This window comes from Pleurodeles waltl, chromosome 1_1, assembly GCF_031143425.1.
Source record: "Pleurodeles waltl isolate 20211129_DDA chromosome 1_1, aPleWal1.hap1.20221129, whole genome shotgun sequence".
Lineage (NCBI taxonomy): Eukaryota > Metazoa > Chordata > Amphibia > Caudata > Salamandridae > Pleurodeles > Pleurodeles waltl.
This window is the reverse complement of record NC_090436.1, coordinates 414,642,961-414,658,612: the sequence shown is the minus strand read 5'-3', so window position 1 is coordinate 414,658,612 and position 15,652 is coordinate 414,642,961. Positions and strand designations below refer to the sequence as shown.

Genomic DNA, 15,652 nt, shown 5'->3' with positions numbered 1-15,652 from the left:
GTAGTGACTGTCTGTGTAAATATTTGCTGATCTTCCTTCCGCCACCTTGCAAGTCTTCGTTAGTGCCACTAATTCAACTTCTTAGGCACCTTTTTACAGTTGTTAATCTTCCCTCTTCCAGCAACCTTTTGGCTGTACCCACAGCATAAGCAGCCTGCAGAGTCCTGGTGTTGTCCCTGATGCATGACCCATTGACAAACAAGTCTCCCTCTGTATCTGGGAGTGGGGTATCTCTGATATCACGTTCGTGTGTCTATCAACCACCAAGGTGCAGTTGTGAAAGGAGTTGCCTGTGGAGGGGTCAACATGGTCCTGCTCTGTTCGCAGAAGGCAGGAAGGATTCAGTGTGGTGCATCTTCTGATAATGTGGTGCCAACAGTGACAGTTTGTATCGGGAGAGGCAGGCGTTTGTGAGGTGTTGTGTTTTGTGGTAGTCAATAATGTGTCCACAGCGGGTGGAACATGCAAAATAACGGTGTGGCCAGCACAACATTTTCTGATTGCTCTACCGCCAGGGCTGCGGAGGCCACCACATGGTGGGAGTGCTGCTGCAATGGGGCTTAGGGTGGCAGAGTAGTAGGCCACTGGGCGGTGAAAGGAGCTGTGGTTCTGGGCCAACACTCCCAAGGAGCAACCTCCTTTCTCATGGCAAAATAAGTGAACGTCCTCTGTATAATCTGGGAGGCCTAATGCTGGTGCTGCACACAGTACTCTTTTCAGTATTTGGAAAGCTTCCTCACAGTTTGGGGGCCAGGGGACTTTGTCTGACACTTCCTTGTGGATGAGGTTCTGGAGTGGGCGTGCTATACACTGCATGTGTGGTCTAGGTTATTGCGTGATGACTGCTAACCTATCTGTAGTAACTTGTCCCCCGGAGAGAGTTCATGACCGAAGTACCGTACCCTTTGTTGGCAGAACTGTAACTTCTTGGGGGACACTTTGTGACCCTTCCTTGCCATGTAACATAAGAGTGCTATAGTGTATTCAATACAAGCCACCCAGGGCAGTGAGGCCAACAGCAGGACATCAATTTACTGTATTAGGGTGGACTCTCCGGTTAGTTGTAGGGATGCTAGAACTGTCCGTTGGGCATTCGAAAATGTGGAACGGAAATCGCAGAACCCTTGAGGCGTTGTTTCCCAAGTAAACCTCCTGCCACCAAATGTAAAGGAGAAAAGTTACTGGGAACTCCAATGGGGAAGCACGGAAAAGAAGATATTGCCAAGGTCCACGACTGAGAAGTGGGTGGCAGTTATGGGGATGCTGGACAAGATGGTCGCTGGATTTGGAACCACTGGAAATGATGGGCCACCACCACCACCTTCAGTTCGAGGAGGTCTTGTGTAAATCTGTACTCTGGGGGCCCCATCGAGCCCTTTGGATGCCTTCTTCACCTGGAGGATTGGAGTGTTGCAGGGGCTGTCCTGTATTTCTTTCATCACCCCTTGCTGCAGTAGATCTTGTATAAGTGGAGCTATGCCCTCCTTCCCCTCCTTTGAGATCTTGTATTGTACAACTCGTGGTAGTGGTGCACCGGGTTGTAATGTTACATACACCGGGTGGGTATTCCAGTACCCACCCCACATCATTTGCTCTGTGTGCCCAGACCTCGCTGGGGCCAGAGTCCTGCAGCTCTGGGGGAATTCCTTGTGCTTTTCTTTGGGAGGGGCACATCTCATGAATGCCTGTAACAATAGTCCAACCGTCCTACTTTCTAGGAATACCCCTTTGCATAGGAGGTCCCTTCCCATCAAATTAACAGGACGGTATTGGCTGAAAACAAATTGGTGGTCTGCAGAAATGGGGCGGGGGGGGGCGGCGGCGTGAGGGGTGCTGTGATCGATCCCGATGGGGCTGTGTAGTATTAGCAGCTTTAAATACATTATCAGTGTAAATTGGGGGTGGTGTACCTTGTTGTTTCTGCTGACTCCTACCTTTAGGTCCCCTACCTAGGAGGGGGCAGTCTGCTTTCCAGTGTCCTTGCTGGTTGTAGTGGAAACATGTTGTGCCTGGAAAGTTTAAGAGGATGCTCTCTCATACTGTCCCCCTCCCCCGTCCTCTATCCCTACCTCTGCCCCATCTGCTGCTATAGAACTTCTGCTCCATCATCAACTTTACTTTCTTCCTTTGTCTTTTCTTCTTCTGCCTTCTGCAGGTGTCTGGTAGTCTGTGCAGTATCTGGCTGCGGCCAGTACGTTTCTATTGGCTCCTGCTGCCAACAGACAAGAGATCTGTAGGTGCGCCTGGATGGGCTGCAGTAGCCCATATACAATGTGGTGACAAACGCTGGCATTGCCTCACCTAGTGGTTTTTTGTCTCCCTGCTCTGACTGGTAAATGTGCAAAAGACTGTCATAATAACTATTCACACTTTCATTTTTCTCCTTCCTTGTATGTAGTATTTTCGACCAGTCTACCTCATCTTCCGGCACCTTTCCCTTTATGTATTCCATCACCTGTTTTCTTGCCTTCTCTACCTCTTCTTCCGGTACTTCCACCCCTTCACCTTAGTGACTTGTCTGTGGTCCAGTTCATCACTTTCTTGTAACCCTCCCACAAGTCTTTTGGCACAATTATGTTGAACAAAGTGTCCAGATATCTCCATAGCAGCCCACCCATTGCTACTGTCTATTTAAGTCTGTGTACAATCTGTGTGGTTCCTCTGTTTTGGCAACTCTTTAGTGAATCACATGAAGTCCTACCTAGTCCAAGGTACATGAACATAAGACGGTATTGTTGAGTCATCGTTCCCTGATGACTGTTGGGAATCTCCCTCAGGGGCATGGTCAGTACTGTGTTTAACACCGGGTAGGTGTTGACACCAATGTCATTGATAACCTGGGCTGTTGTAATGCTTTCTAATAATTCTTTCCATTTTTGTAACGTTGGCATGTACTGCAATTTTTTTGTTGTTAATTTAGCATCGTCCAAGAGTGCAGTTTGCTACCTGTGAAGCTGAGCTGGGATGTGTCACAGGGGTATGTTTGTGGTAGAGGAGCTGCATTCTTGGTATGCTGCGTACAGCCGAGGTATACTTGAGGATATTGGGCTATTAGGTCAGCGCGCACTAATGTTCGGATTTCCTCTGTTGTAGCTCATTTATATCTGCCAGTGTCATCCTTTCGTCAACCAGATCTGTCAGTAATGTGCAACACTTGGCGCTGTCTGCCCTGAGAATCATTTTCTTTTGCGTCGCAGGAGAGCTGCGAGGTACAGTGTGGGGGGTGGTCTTTTTAGACGGCTCTGAGACACTAGCTCTTCTATTCCCTGGCACAGTGGTATTGCCCTGTAAAGCCTCCGCCAACATATTTATATTGTTGTGTGTGATGTGCATAAATGCATATCTCACAAATCTCGTCGCATTCCCTTGACCTATATAGTATGACCCCTTGAGTTGTATGAGAAGTCATGTGCCCAGTTAGTTTTGACCAGGAGGGGTACTGTACTCTAATCCCCTCACATTTATTTCCAACTGAGTACTCATTTTGCTGAGTTTCCCTGCAGCGTGAGCTTCCTTTTATTTCTTTCAGCAACAGGGTGTCTGTCACTTTCTTGAGCTCTGTTCTCAGAACTTCCTCTTATACCAGGCACTGCACCAAGACACAGCAAGCTGCCTTCTCAGCTGGGGACAGCTGAGAGTGTTGAATCCTTGTTGCTGGGTGCTCAGTAGGGGCAGCAGTCTTCCTTCTCTTTCCATGAGTATTTCTTCTATCAGTGGGTCTTTTTCCTCATCTCCCTATGCATCTTGTTCCTGTGATTGCGCACTTGCCAGTAGCGGGCCGCGGAAGGGGCAGGGTGATTGGGGGGGGGGGTGTAGGAAGGGAATAAACATTTTGATTTAATAAAAAAAAAGGGGTTCCTTGACGCTTACTCGCTGTAGGCAAAGGCTTCCAGCCTGCTCTGCGCCATTCCTGATGCTGCTCAGAACCGCATCAGGATTGGCTGGGTGTGCCCAGGCAGACTGGGAGCCTGTGCACACCCAACTGTGTTGATGGACTGGAGAGAGCATACAGTGCATGTGTGTTTGGCTGTGCTGTGACGGGGCAGTCCCCCTTAGTGAACGTCACCCTACCCACCCCCACCCTCCCGGTGGCCCGCCCCTTTCAAAGAAAACGAGATAATAAACATGGTTTATTATCTTTTCTTTAAAAGGTTTTGCTGCTGGGGGGGGGGGTGCAACGCTACTCAGCTCAAACAGAGGAGCCACCACTGACACCTACTAGAGGAAGAGATGGGAAGGTCCCAACAACTTCTAACGTATAGTCTCTCCAATGCTCCATTTTCTCCTTCCCCTCTTTCTTAGTCCAGAATCCCTTTTTCAGTTCCAAGAATTCCTTATGTACTTTCTCCTTCACATCACTAGTCGCTCACAAGTCCAGCAGCACGGCATCCCACATCCAGAACACTTCCCATTCCAGTGGCCTAATCTTTTTCCCCTTCAAGACCAAAATCTGATGCAAGTAGGACAACTTTATCATGTCATAAGTACCAGTCTGCGGGAATTGCGTGTCTGGTCTTTTGGCCATCAACTTGTGCCACTTATTAAGGTGTAGTAATGCACCGAGGCATTATCTAGTCGCAGTCTGGTGCGCCGGCAAATTTCTTGGTGGTGCAGGCTGACAGGTATCCAGATCCCTTTTGCTAAAAGGGTTACACATGGTGGGGGAAATAACTTTCCCTAGTTGCACTTTGCCAACAGTTCAGCTGTACTTAGCGTGGGGAAACAAAAGGGTGTCGGCAGACTGTGCTTATCGCTCATTTCCTGTGGAACTTGAGGGCGCGGACAGTGGATTCTACAAGCAATCATCCGGCAACAGCGTATATTGTTAGTGAAAATGAAAAGATCATTTCAATCTGGCGACATTTCGCCTGGTACCTGTTCACCATGAGCATTCACTAGTTGGAAATGAGTAGAGGCCAAAGGTGCTGTTTTACCAGCGTCCTTATGCGGCCAGGAAGTTGACAGAAAAGTAGGGAAAGAAGGTAAGAATTTCCACACACTTGTTTTCCTGCCTGGAGGCGGGGTCCGGTTGTATGGAATTGAAACCAGCCGAATCCACGGCCAGCAGCACACCAGTGGGGCAACAGGTGGTGAACCCTGCCTCCGCTTACATTCATACAGATGCAGTACAAAAAGTGGGGAACTATCCCGCAACTATGTCAGTGCATCCTACCCTTTGCACTGGGTATTCCTACCATCGTCATGGGGTAAATAGGAGCCATGCTATGAGCAAGGTGATAAAGCAGTTGGTGCATATGATGGCAGTATGAAAAAAATGTCAGTTGCAGATGGCCTGTCGAGTGGAATTGACCGTCTGTATGTGTCAAAATAATTAAAGGGAAAGACTGTCCTGGTAAGGATAGCAGCCTGGTACTGTTAGTTGCTCTACAATGTCAATATACCTCAAAAGTTAAAATTAGGTCTTTACCAGAATCATACAAACCTCCAATCCACAGTGGCATGTGGTCTTAACAGACATCCATTGTCATACAAAATCCAATATTTCACACAATCCAATGTTGCATACAATCCACTGGTGGCATTCAAAGAAACTTGAGATGTATAGACAGCAAACAGTGGTCATACGATCCTGAAATCAACATTGTAACAAACGGTATTCAAAATGTTTTCCACCTGCAGACCCACCCCTTGTTCCCGGGGCCCGGGCAGGTCCACAGGAACACACCAGAGGGCACCGCCTGCAAATCTCACCAAAGAGCGCCACTTGCTCACAACACAAACAAACACAGCTGTTAACCCAGGAAGAAAGGGGATAGTTTTGCTTTACTGCAGACTAACAAGAAATACACTAATGATTAAAGGGATTTCTGGTATGCTACCCTCTCAATCCGAGAAATACGTTTATCAACACTTTGCAAGGTTGGAAGAAGGTCAATTATGTACAACACGAGTGCACGTTTGAAGAAAGTCGCTGCAGTGAATTAAGTGGTATGCTTTTACTTCAAACTGAGAGGACACATAAATAAAAGGAATTTCCCCCAATACAGAGCTCTTAGTCTGAGTAATAAATTTATTAAAGCACTGTTTCAAGTTCGAATAGAGCAATCATATACTGTAGGTCAAATGCAGTAACACGAATACACCTTCAAAAATATTCACTGCCGTAGGATAATAATGCCCCTGAAAACAAACAATGAAACGCACTAAGTTGATCATGGATTATATATCTGCATACACAGTGATGATATTTTCATTCACAATGCAAAGCTAAAAATAATAATTAAAAAGCATTCATCACCATGGGGCTCGCTTGCTTAATCTCTTTGCCAGCAACAGGCCGTGAACCCAGTCGACAGTGTAGAGAACTACCTTCAAGGGAGTGGTAGGCAGAGGCTTCCCCCCCCCCCCAGAGTTCAAAATCCACAGTCTAGTTTCCTCCTCCTATATACTTTAAAAAAAGCTGGAGAAGAGAATTCAAGAAAACCCCCTCCCCTTCTGAGAGTTGTTGTTCAAACACAGGTCGTATCAGTGTTGGAAGAGCATGTTCGTGATATGGCCGTATACCGAGGTGTGCTCCCAAGACCGAGCTGTTCCCTACTGTATCATTAACATTCTGGTACATCCATATCTAACTCTCACTCCCCCATGTTGTGTTCTAGCCCTTGGAGAGAAAGCGCACCAAGAGTGAAAAAATTAGTGAAAAACACAGTGCCTAACTTGTGGGTGGGAAAAATACCTGCACCTCCAACGTGACGGTGGCTGACGCTAAGCACAGCACAAAATTGAGTCCGTGGTCAAGATGAGCATTGGTTAAATACAGATATCATTACAATAGTAAATGATATATAAAGAGAGAGCAGCAAATGAACACAGAATCCGATGTGTGGCAGACGCTCACCAATGGAAAATCAGGAGCAGCCACCTGTGCGGGAGTGGCGCAACGGGCATGCCACCGAAGGCAGAGGAGAAAGCGAACCAGAAAGAAAACATCGCTTAGGGGAAGGGAGGTGGTAAAAATCAGAACAAAAACAGAATCCATGGAACCAACTTCACCCTTTACCACTCCACTCCCCTCCGATCTAGAAACAGCCGAAGCATGTAAGAAAAATAGAGGCGACCAGGAAGTGAAAGATACTCCCCACAGCACTGGCTCCCTTTCTAGGGAGGGCCACTCTGAGCACAGCGGGGAAGACCACAAGTGCAGGGGCCCCCACAAACACCTGCGAGCCAGGCAGGGAAGAACACCAATCCAGGCACCACATTCTTCACCAAGATGTTGAAGCCTTTTCAGTTCAGGAACAAAAGCCAAAGACCAACCAGCTCTTTGAGTGTAAGGAAAGATATTTGATTTACGTGCACGGAGACTACTGGCTTGAGAGGCCAAGTCCAAATTAAGGAAGTCATACATGAGCTTTTATCTCTGTAAGCCACAAGGCGTGTTCATGCATTTTATTAATTCTCAACATTAACATGTGATCAATTCTCGGACATGGCGGAAGATATTACTGTTAATTCTTTATAGCACACCAAATAAGGTAAGGTAACATACTGAAAGGAAGTTACCGAACATAGCCTACGTGTCTCATACTGCAAGGTGGAACCTCCTATCTAACATACACGGCACGTACACAGGAGAGTACATTTCTTCATACACATCGCTTCAACTAGCATGCAATTATATTTCATGAGGGCTTTCTTGATAGCAAGACTTGCATCATAATGCTTTCAGAGCAAACAGAAAAGAACAGTAAAAGTTCACCTAGGACATGGGCTGTTAAACAAACAGGCCTTGTTATCGTGGAGTATCACAGGGCCTAGTAGGCCCAAGATGTATTCCAAAAAGATGCAGTTCCACATAGTGATGTAGATTCACATGCGCCCTACCTACTCCTTAGACGTGTGTGGATGTTGCAATTTATTAATATGTAAATATTGTACATATGTCGATAAATTGCTTGGACATCGTTTCTATTCTACTCTCTATTTCGCTGTTTTACTCTCGTGCTTGTGGGGAAACAATCTAACAAAGGACTTGATGCCCATGCGCAGTATTACCGAGAGGGGGAGTAGCTCAATCCTGAGACTCCATCTTCTTAGTAGAAAAACAAGTTGTACCACTCCAAAACCAACACTAGATTGCGAGCTTATGCACATCATGTGAATCTACATCACTAAATGCCACAAACACGTCTACTGGTAAGTAACATTTTCCTTTTGTTATCTCCAAATCTGATCCGGTGCCAGAGCTTTATCCCCTCATTACACTGATGATGCCTAATGCTTTGATTTACAAAATGCCAGTTGCCTTAATACTGCTCCCGAGATAAAGCTTAAAATGAAAGAAAGTGCCTATTTCACTGTGGAGGTTTGGAGAGCAAAACAAATAGTATGGTGGGAAATTCAACAGCCTGGGCCAGCAATATCCAAGTCCATACTTTCATTTAATGACACCCTTGGAGACACCTTGATGATTACTTTTTTTTTTTTTTTTTTTTTTTTTTTTTTTTTTAAACATGTTCTTGGCTGCCTGTTAGTTGGTAGGTAGGCTGGTGTCTTAGCAAGGAGCCTGGTGATCTGGACTGACTCCCAAAGCACCCTAATCCAGAAAGTATTATTGCACAGGCCTCAACCAGTAAGGTGAAGCCTAACTTGTTTCCAAGCAGTCCTCCAGATAGAGAATCCAAAAGGATTGATGCCTTTGGTAAACATATGATTTCCTCTGCCAGCTTGGCACTGCGATCTGTAAATTCGGTTTCCTGTTTGGCTGCTACGCAAATGCACTTTGGGACATGGCCAGTGAGATCTTGCTGTAGTCCTATAGTGCCTTCGGGTTTCTTCGACTCGGGTGATGCATGACAGACCAGATGCGGACAAGTATGTTCTTTGAGCTGATTTGGATACCATGCAATGCATAGGGAGTATTGTGTTCTGCAGACGTACCTGGATGAGATCTGTTTTCTCTAGTGATGTAAAGGCTTCACTAATGGGTATGCCCTTTGATAGTTCTTTCTTCTTTGAAATGGCCCAACAGAAAAGTGAGTCCTTTCGGGGCTGCTGATGCAGAACTGGAACGTAGCCTTCAGCCTAGCATAAGCATAATTTGTCTAAATTAGTCTCCCCGTCCCCCTCCCCCCCCCACCCCCCCCCCCCCCCACCTCCTCACCCCCCCTCCTCCCCTTCACCACATACAACAAATAGCTTTAGTTTGACCTTAGCGGTACATGTCCTCTAAGTGGGAGCCAGGATCGAGCAGTTCCTCTCATTATGGCGTTCCATTACATCAACAGACAGGTCCAGCAGTTTGTTTAAAAAAGGCTATCCTCTACATGTTTCCTGCCTCTCTACCCAGTATTCACACTTCATTTGTCTGTCTAGCTGCAAGAGGTTCACCTGTTACTGGAAAAATTGTACTTGACTCAGAGAAGGGTAGAGGTTGTAATTGCCATTACTTTCTTTTCCCAAAGAAGAATGTCTGTATCCCACCTGTCCTGGACCACCAACCCCTGAACATCTTCCTGCAGAAGGATAAATTCAAAATGTTCCGATTGGCCCAAGTCCTATTTACTTTGGACTCCGTTGATTGGATGGTATATATCTGCAGTGGTGGCTTATTGACTGCGATTTGTCCAGTGACAGGCCACTCTCCTTTTCCCTCCTGACTGGTGGTTGGGAGGTGGCGATCAGAGGACTCTGGTATCAGCTCCACATCAGTCTGCTGGATCTTGGGGCTGTCGTCTGTCCCTGAAGGCCTTCCTGCCAACAACTGAGGTAGGATGGACCAGGTTCTCACCGACAACACCACAGCCATGTGCCCAAGTGGCTTTGTGTCTCTGTAGGTGGCTGAAACACCAGGGTGCCTTTCTGGTCACCATTCACCTGGCAGGGTCCCTGAACAAGAGCAGAAGAACTGAGCAGATGTCGTCAGACAGGTTACGAGTTGCACGTGACGTCTTTCACCAATGGTGAGAACAATAGCGGAATTGTTTCGCCACTATTAAGAAAACACAATTTAAACAATTATGCACATTTGCGTTTCCGCAAGAACCTTTGCTAGGAGACTCATTTCTGCTGGAATGGAGCACAGGACTACTGTGCGCCTTCCGCCACTACCTGTGCTTTTGCATATATTTGCCTGGTATTGGGCTGTGGGGGTACCCTGGATATGATAGCCTGTAATCTGATCTGGCTACCAGTTCGCAAGGACCTCCGGTCTCAGTAGCAGTGCAGGGCCCTAAACCCAAACCTGCTCAGTTTATACCTACATGCATAGTGACTAAGCTGCGACAGTACACCTGCCTTCGACTTGTTGCCAGAAGTGGTGAATGATATCCTTGCTGACAGGAGCACCTCCAGGGGCAGGAACATAATTTTTAGCCTTTGAAATGCCTGAGGCACTGACTCCCTACATATTAACCTTTCAGACATTCGATTGCTTGTTTTGTCTTTAGCCCTGCAAGGCATTGCAGTGGGCAGTATAACGTTATTTGTTGGCCCTTATGTCCTTGCTACTTTTCATGTGGGAGCACTGCTGTGTGAAGTTTTCCAGATCCAGTGTATCGCCTTAGGAGTTTAAGGACTGGAATCTGAGATTCCACCAGAAAATGCATTGCTGAAAGCCAGTAACCTATTTGTCTTAACCTGGGAATTCTTTTTGTTAATTTTCCCAGGAGTTAGATACGCCCTTTATAGGACGCTGAACTGCATGTATTTGAACTTGGCATTATGTAAGAAGGTGTGAGGGTACGCTGTTAGTTTGTCCTGTCCCAATCTTCCATGAAGCACCCCTTCTATTTCAGTTACTCAAGACTCCCTCTGATTTTTTTAAATGATGGTTGTGTTTGCTAGTACGTCTGTGTAGGTTTGGTGGAAATCGGAGGGAAAACTGTCCGATCCTGGCATTTTGCAAGCTGCTAATTAAGGTATGGCTCCCTTAATCAGTTGGACGATAATGGGGGGCGTTTCTCCTCTCCCTCTGAGATGTAGCTACCTGCTGGTTCTCCAAGAACAGTCAGAAACCCCTTTATTACCACATCAGCATCTCTTCTCTTCGCTTTATACAGCTTTCAATAGTGTTCATAAAAAGATGTGAATATGTACTGTGGTATTTGAAGCTATTTGTAGAGCAGATATCTGTGCATTTGAAATGTCTCAATTGACGAGCCCTGTCAGGAGCCTACTTTCTTTATCCCCTTTCTTGTAGCCCCAGGACCTGTATGTGATATTGTTTGAACAAGGTAGCTTTTCAGATAGAACTCTGACCATGTCTTTTTTTAATTTTTATTTTATATTTGGAATGGAGAGCCCTCAACAGCTAGCAATTCTCTCTCAAACTTTCTTTGCAACAGCAGTGATGTGAACACAGTTGTACCTAGTCTCAATTAAAAGGCCTCTCAGTTGTTGTAGGGGCGAGTTATGCATATTTTCAGCTAGGGAGTTGCGAAACTCTAGATTTTCAAGTATGGAGGTTTGCTGATGCCAAGCTGGAATGGGAGGTTAAGCCTTGCTCCAGGTCAAACCAGTTAAAAGCGAATTATGTTCAGAGATGGATCTACCTAAGTAGTTAGATAAAATGATTAGGGGATAAATTCCTTCTGAACATGCTATCCTGTACAATGTAACTTAACAGTCATGTGGGAGTGAAAAGAAAGATTATATTCTAACTCCAGGTTTTGCTGTCCATATGTTCCTTAAGGACCGGTGTTTGAGCCATTAGGATAATACTTTGGCAGTGTTGGCAATGAGTCTGTGGACGAGATTGTTTACAACATATAAATCGCAGAATCCAGCGAGCAACTAAATTGTCCCCTCCCCGACGATCCTTGCGATGTGCGACTGTGAATGTACAATTTAATAAATATTTTTAGACTGGATATTCTTTGAGGCTTAGATGTTTGTTCCAGCTGAAAGGACATTATAAACTAGCCTCAGCTACCACATGTCTAACAGTTCATCACGGAGCATGGGCACAAAGACGCAAGAAAAATTCTTCCTGACGCAGCTTGCCTTGTAATTCTCACATCACAGGACGGTAGAGATGCAAAATACCATTTTAGGATTGCTGATGTTAACTCTGTGGTGTGCTTGTGTATTGTAATGGTGCAGGTGCTTGATTTTACTCTTTTTTTTAATTTGGTGTGAAATTGTTATGGTTTTCATTTCGACTGTTTTGCTACTGCATAAATACTGTACACATTGCCCTAAGTTTAGTCTGCCTGCTCTGTGCCAAAGCTACCAGGGGAGGAAGCTGAGATCAATTTAGTGACCTTATTGGGTTCACGACAACCAGGGTTGTGATTATTCCTTGATGTGGGTCTTACCCAAATGTTACTATTTCTCACTCGTTTAGAAATTTAACCTATGTAGATCATGAGTTATTCTTAGGCATTCGTGTAGTAGCGTTGGAAGGATAATCCATTTTGGATAGGGCACTTAATCTGTTAAGTAGTGGAGAATCTCCCTTGCAGTACGTCGCCAGAAGTCTGTGGAGTAAAGTTAATGGCTGCTAATGTCAAAGATATTCTGGTGCGGGAGAGCTTTCATACTCACTGGAGAAGTTGGTTGTGCTGGAAATGATGATCTCGGACTGCTCCTTGACGGAGCCTGCCACCATTAATGATAACTGTTAGTTGTCCTGGGCATGTTCTTGCGATGGTGCTGCCGCTTGGGTAATGGGAGTCTCTAGCATTCGATGAGTAATTTATTTGCTTTATTTTGGCCATCTGGCATTTTCTTCTGCAGGGTTTGTTGGATTGTGATACAGCTACATGTTGCTCAGCCCAATTCCAGGTTGCCTGTTGATTTGTGAAGAACGTGTTGCGCTTTGTTGTTTTAAGCTTGGCTGGGAAAAGCAGCAAGTACTTAAGCCCCATTTCTACGTTTCTTTTGAACCCCATTAAAGGCGCTATTTAATGTTGTATTTGCCAGCCTGTACTATGGAGAATACCAGAAGGTGGTGATTTATCTATTTCCCGGTTGTCTGCCTGCCTAGTTGCCCTCAGTATTTTGTCTCTATCTTTTAAGTGCAATAGTTTTGCCAACATCAGCCTTGTTGTGGCACCAGCCGAGGGTTGAGGCCTGCACATAGTGTGCTGTCTTGAGGACGAAAGTTTGAGGTGCTACAAAGTTCTTGAACCAACTTTCCAGAAATTCAATAATATTCCAGCCTTTTGCACCTAGGTGTGCCAACCATTCCGGTGTTTCTATACCGTGAGTAGCCCTCCGCATCTTCTGCTCTGCTCTCTAGGAACCGCACAGGGACTTTTTAGATTAGATCGTTAATCCATCGTTGCAGTTCGGATGTTTGTGGTTTTAGCTCCTGCAGTGTGCGTTCTGACTGGGACACCCTTTCCAATAGCCTTTTTTAACCTTCCCTCAAGAGCCCTTCAATAGCCACTGTGTCATCCTTGGCCTTGAGAGATGTTCTTTTCGTGTTGGTTATATTTAGGATTCCATCAAGTTGATTTGGGCCAGGCATCTCTGTAAGAGTAGAGGGCAGTTATTTTGTTTCAGCTGCCAGAGGGACTGCTGTCTTACTGCTCTGACAGACTGAAGTTGTTGTTAGGGGCGTCTGCTTGGATGACTTGCGTCTTCCAGTGTCGTCAAGGCCCTGTATCTAGGGTGCCAGTGATGTGCTCAAAGGCCGAAGTGTGCAGATGAGAAGCCTTAGGCATAAGTCAGTTTACAGCGACCGGTTCCTAAAGTCGAGGCCTGCTTGCTGTTTTCTGTCCCCTTGAAAGCATAAAGCAAGTGCAGCCTGACATGTCAACCAAGCAGTCAGAAGATCCACTTAATGTAGGTCCAGTACCATGAGGTAATGCATATGTAGTTTTGCCATGGGCACAGGCTTGCAGCAGACTGTACTGGCAGTGCCAAGCCTAAGCAGTTCTGGTATTGCGTCATTATCAGCAGCCAAGCTGCCCCACAACCCCACGTGATGTAGATGTTCGTACCCCAACTTCTCGTTAGTTGGGAAGGTCTCTTGTGCACTCGGATATCCACATTAAGTAATTAGTTTCTTGCAAAGTTGCTTCGACAGTGCCAGAAAATTGATGATCAATTGATGGCACTTCCTTTGATGTCACATCGTAGAGGGAATTGCACATTCATTTTCTAGCGGTGGCCCCCACCAACCGTAGAACTGGCCCTGCCCCAGGTATGCGTAGCAAGCCCGCCATCTGGTGAGAGGCCTTCGCTCCGCAGGCCCTAGTGTTTGCCTCCTGTAGCCATGGGTGCAGTCGATGGCTGCAGACTGAGCAGCAGCGACACGGGTGATCTGAGCGCAGATCAGAGCGCGTCCACTTGCGTGGCTGCCCCACCATGCCCCGCATGATATCTAGTTTCCCTAAGGATTATAGAGTGGATTCTGCCCTTCGTTCTTTTGTGCTGTGGGGATAATCTCAATTAAGAATTGAGTTTGTACTCAGTGGTGTTTTTCAAATTGAATTCCTTCCTCTGTTTTACAGATTAGGACTACATTTTTGTAGTCCAATAAAGAGCCATGAAAAGAAAAACAAGATAACCATGTTTTGCAAAGTGAAGCTAATTCCGAGAAATGATGGCTCCTATTGCTGTTTTATCTTAATTGTAACATGACTAAGACAATGGTTTTCTGCTAAACATGAATCCCGGGTGGAAATCGGGTTGTAATACGGATAAAGGAAAATAATAAAGTGACAACATATATCTGTGGAAGTTTACTAGGCAATTATATGCTTGAGCTCTAAACATCCGCTGGTGCATAATTTTGTCGGGATAGACTAATATGCACAATTCCGTCAGACAACCAGCATTTTCTCATTTTCGTGTTTCCTTAATGACATTTACAGCTTTTTCAAAGAAACTGTTGCGAGAAGGGTTCTGAGCTCTTGCTTTTCACTGATTTCACTGGCTGTTGGGTAGATGCCTCTGGAAGGAGGTCTGCCTAGGATCTTTATGGTTCGAGGAAGAAAAATGCGTCAGCTTTTTTTAATTTAGTTGTTCATATCCTATATAAAATATTTCCTTTTGGATAATAAGATATGTACATTTTATATTCAGTGTTATTTCTGAAGCTCATTGTTAACAGTCGTTAATATTTGTTTCTCCAATACTTTGATAAAAACACGATGTCCTGCTGGTTGCTAGTTACTTATTTTGTATTCCGTATGTGGCAGTCATTCTCTCCTATTACACTTTTGCATAATCAATATATATATATTTTTTTTATTCACTTTGCAGGGATCCTATCAGCCATACACTCATGTTTACACGCCTGTTGATGTTCGTCTGGTAGTTGAATATGCTCGCTTTCGGGGAATTAGAGTTGTGCCAGAGTTTGATACTCCAGGACATACAGATTCATGGGGTAAAGGTGAGTCCTACGACAATAGTCGTCTTTAGCAGTGAACATGTGCATAAAACGATTGTATGAGGGTTCTACAAGGAATGTCTCGGTCATTGAATACTGATAAAGCAAGTCTCATTCAATCCATTTTGTAACATAACTGTCTAAAATACTTTTTTCTCTGAAAAATACTAGTTCAGCTGTCTTCTGCCTTCACTTGTTGAGTGTGCAATTGTTTCCTTATGATGCTTACGATGTCTAGTGTACTCCTGTTGGGGGTTTCGTACAGAAGATAGCCGTTCTGACCCGAAAATATACTTCTTCAAAAAACTCACAAGGCATTTGTCCTCCCAGATTGCAGAGGATGAG

General features: G+C 45.3%; 1 protein-coding gene across 3 annotated transcripts in view; it reads left to right on the top strand.

Annotated features, from left to right (window-relative positions):
- The window catches only part of HEXB (hexosaminidase subunit beta), a 244,837-nt gene that overhangs the window by 93,101 nt on the left and 136,084 nt on the right, over positions 1–15,652 (top strand). For all 3 annotated transcript variants that reach the window (XM_069223910.1, XM_069223901.1, XM_069223892.1), the window contains exon 7: positions 15,178–15,310. In XM_069223910.1, the coding sequence (XP_069080011.1) occupies positions 15,178–15,310 (133 nt within the window). The remainder of the gene's footprint in view (positions 1–15,177; positions 15,311–15,652) is intronic.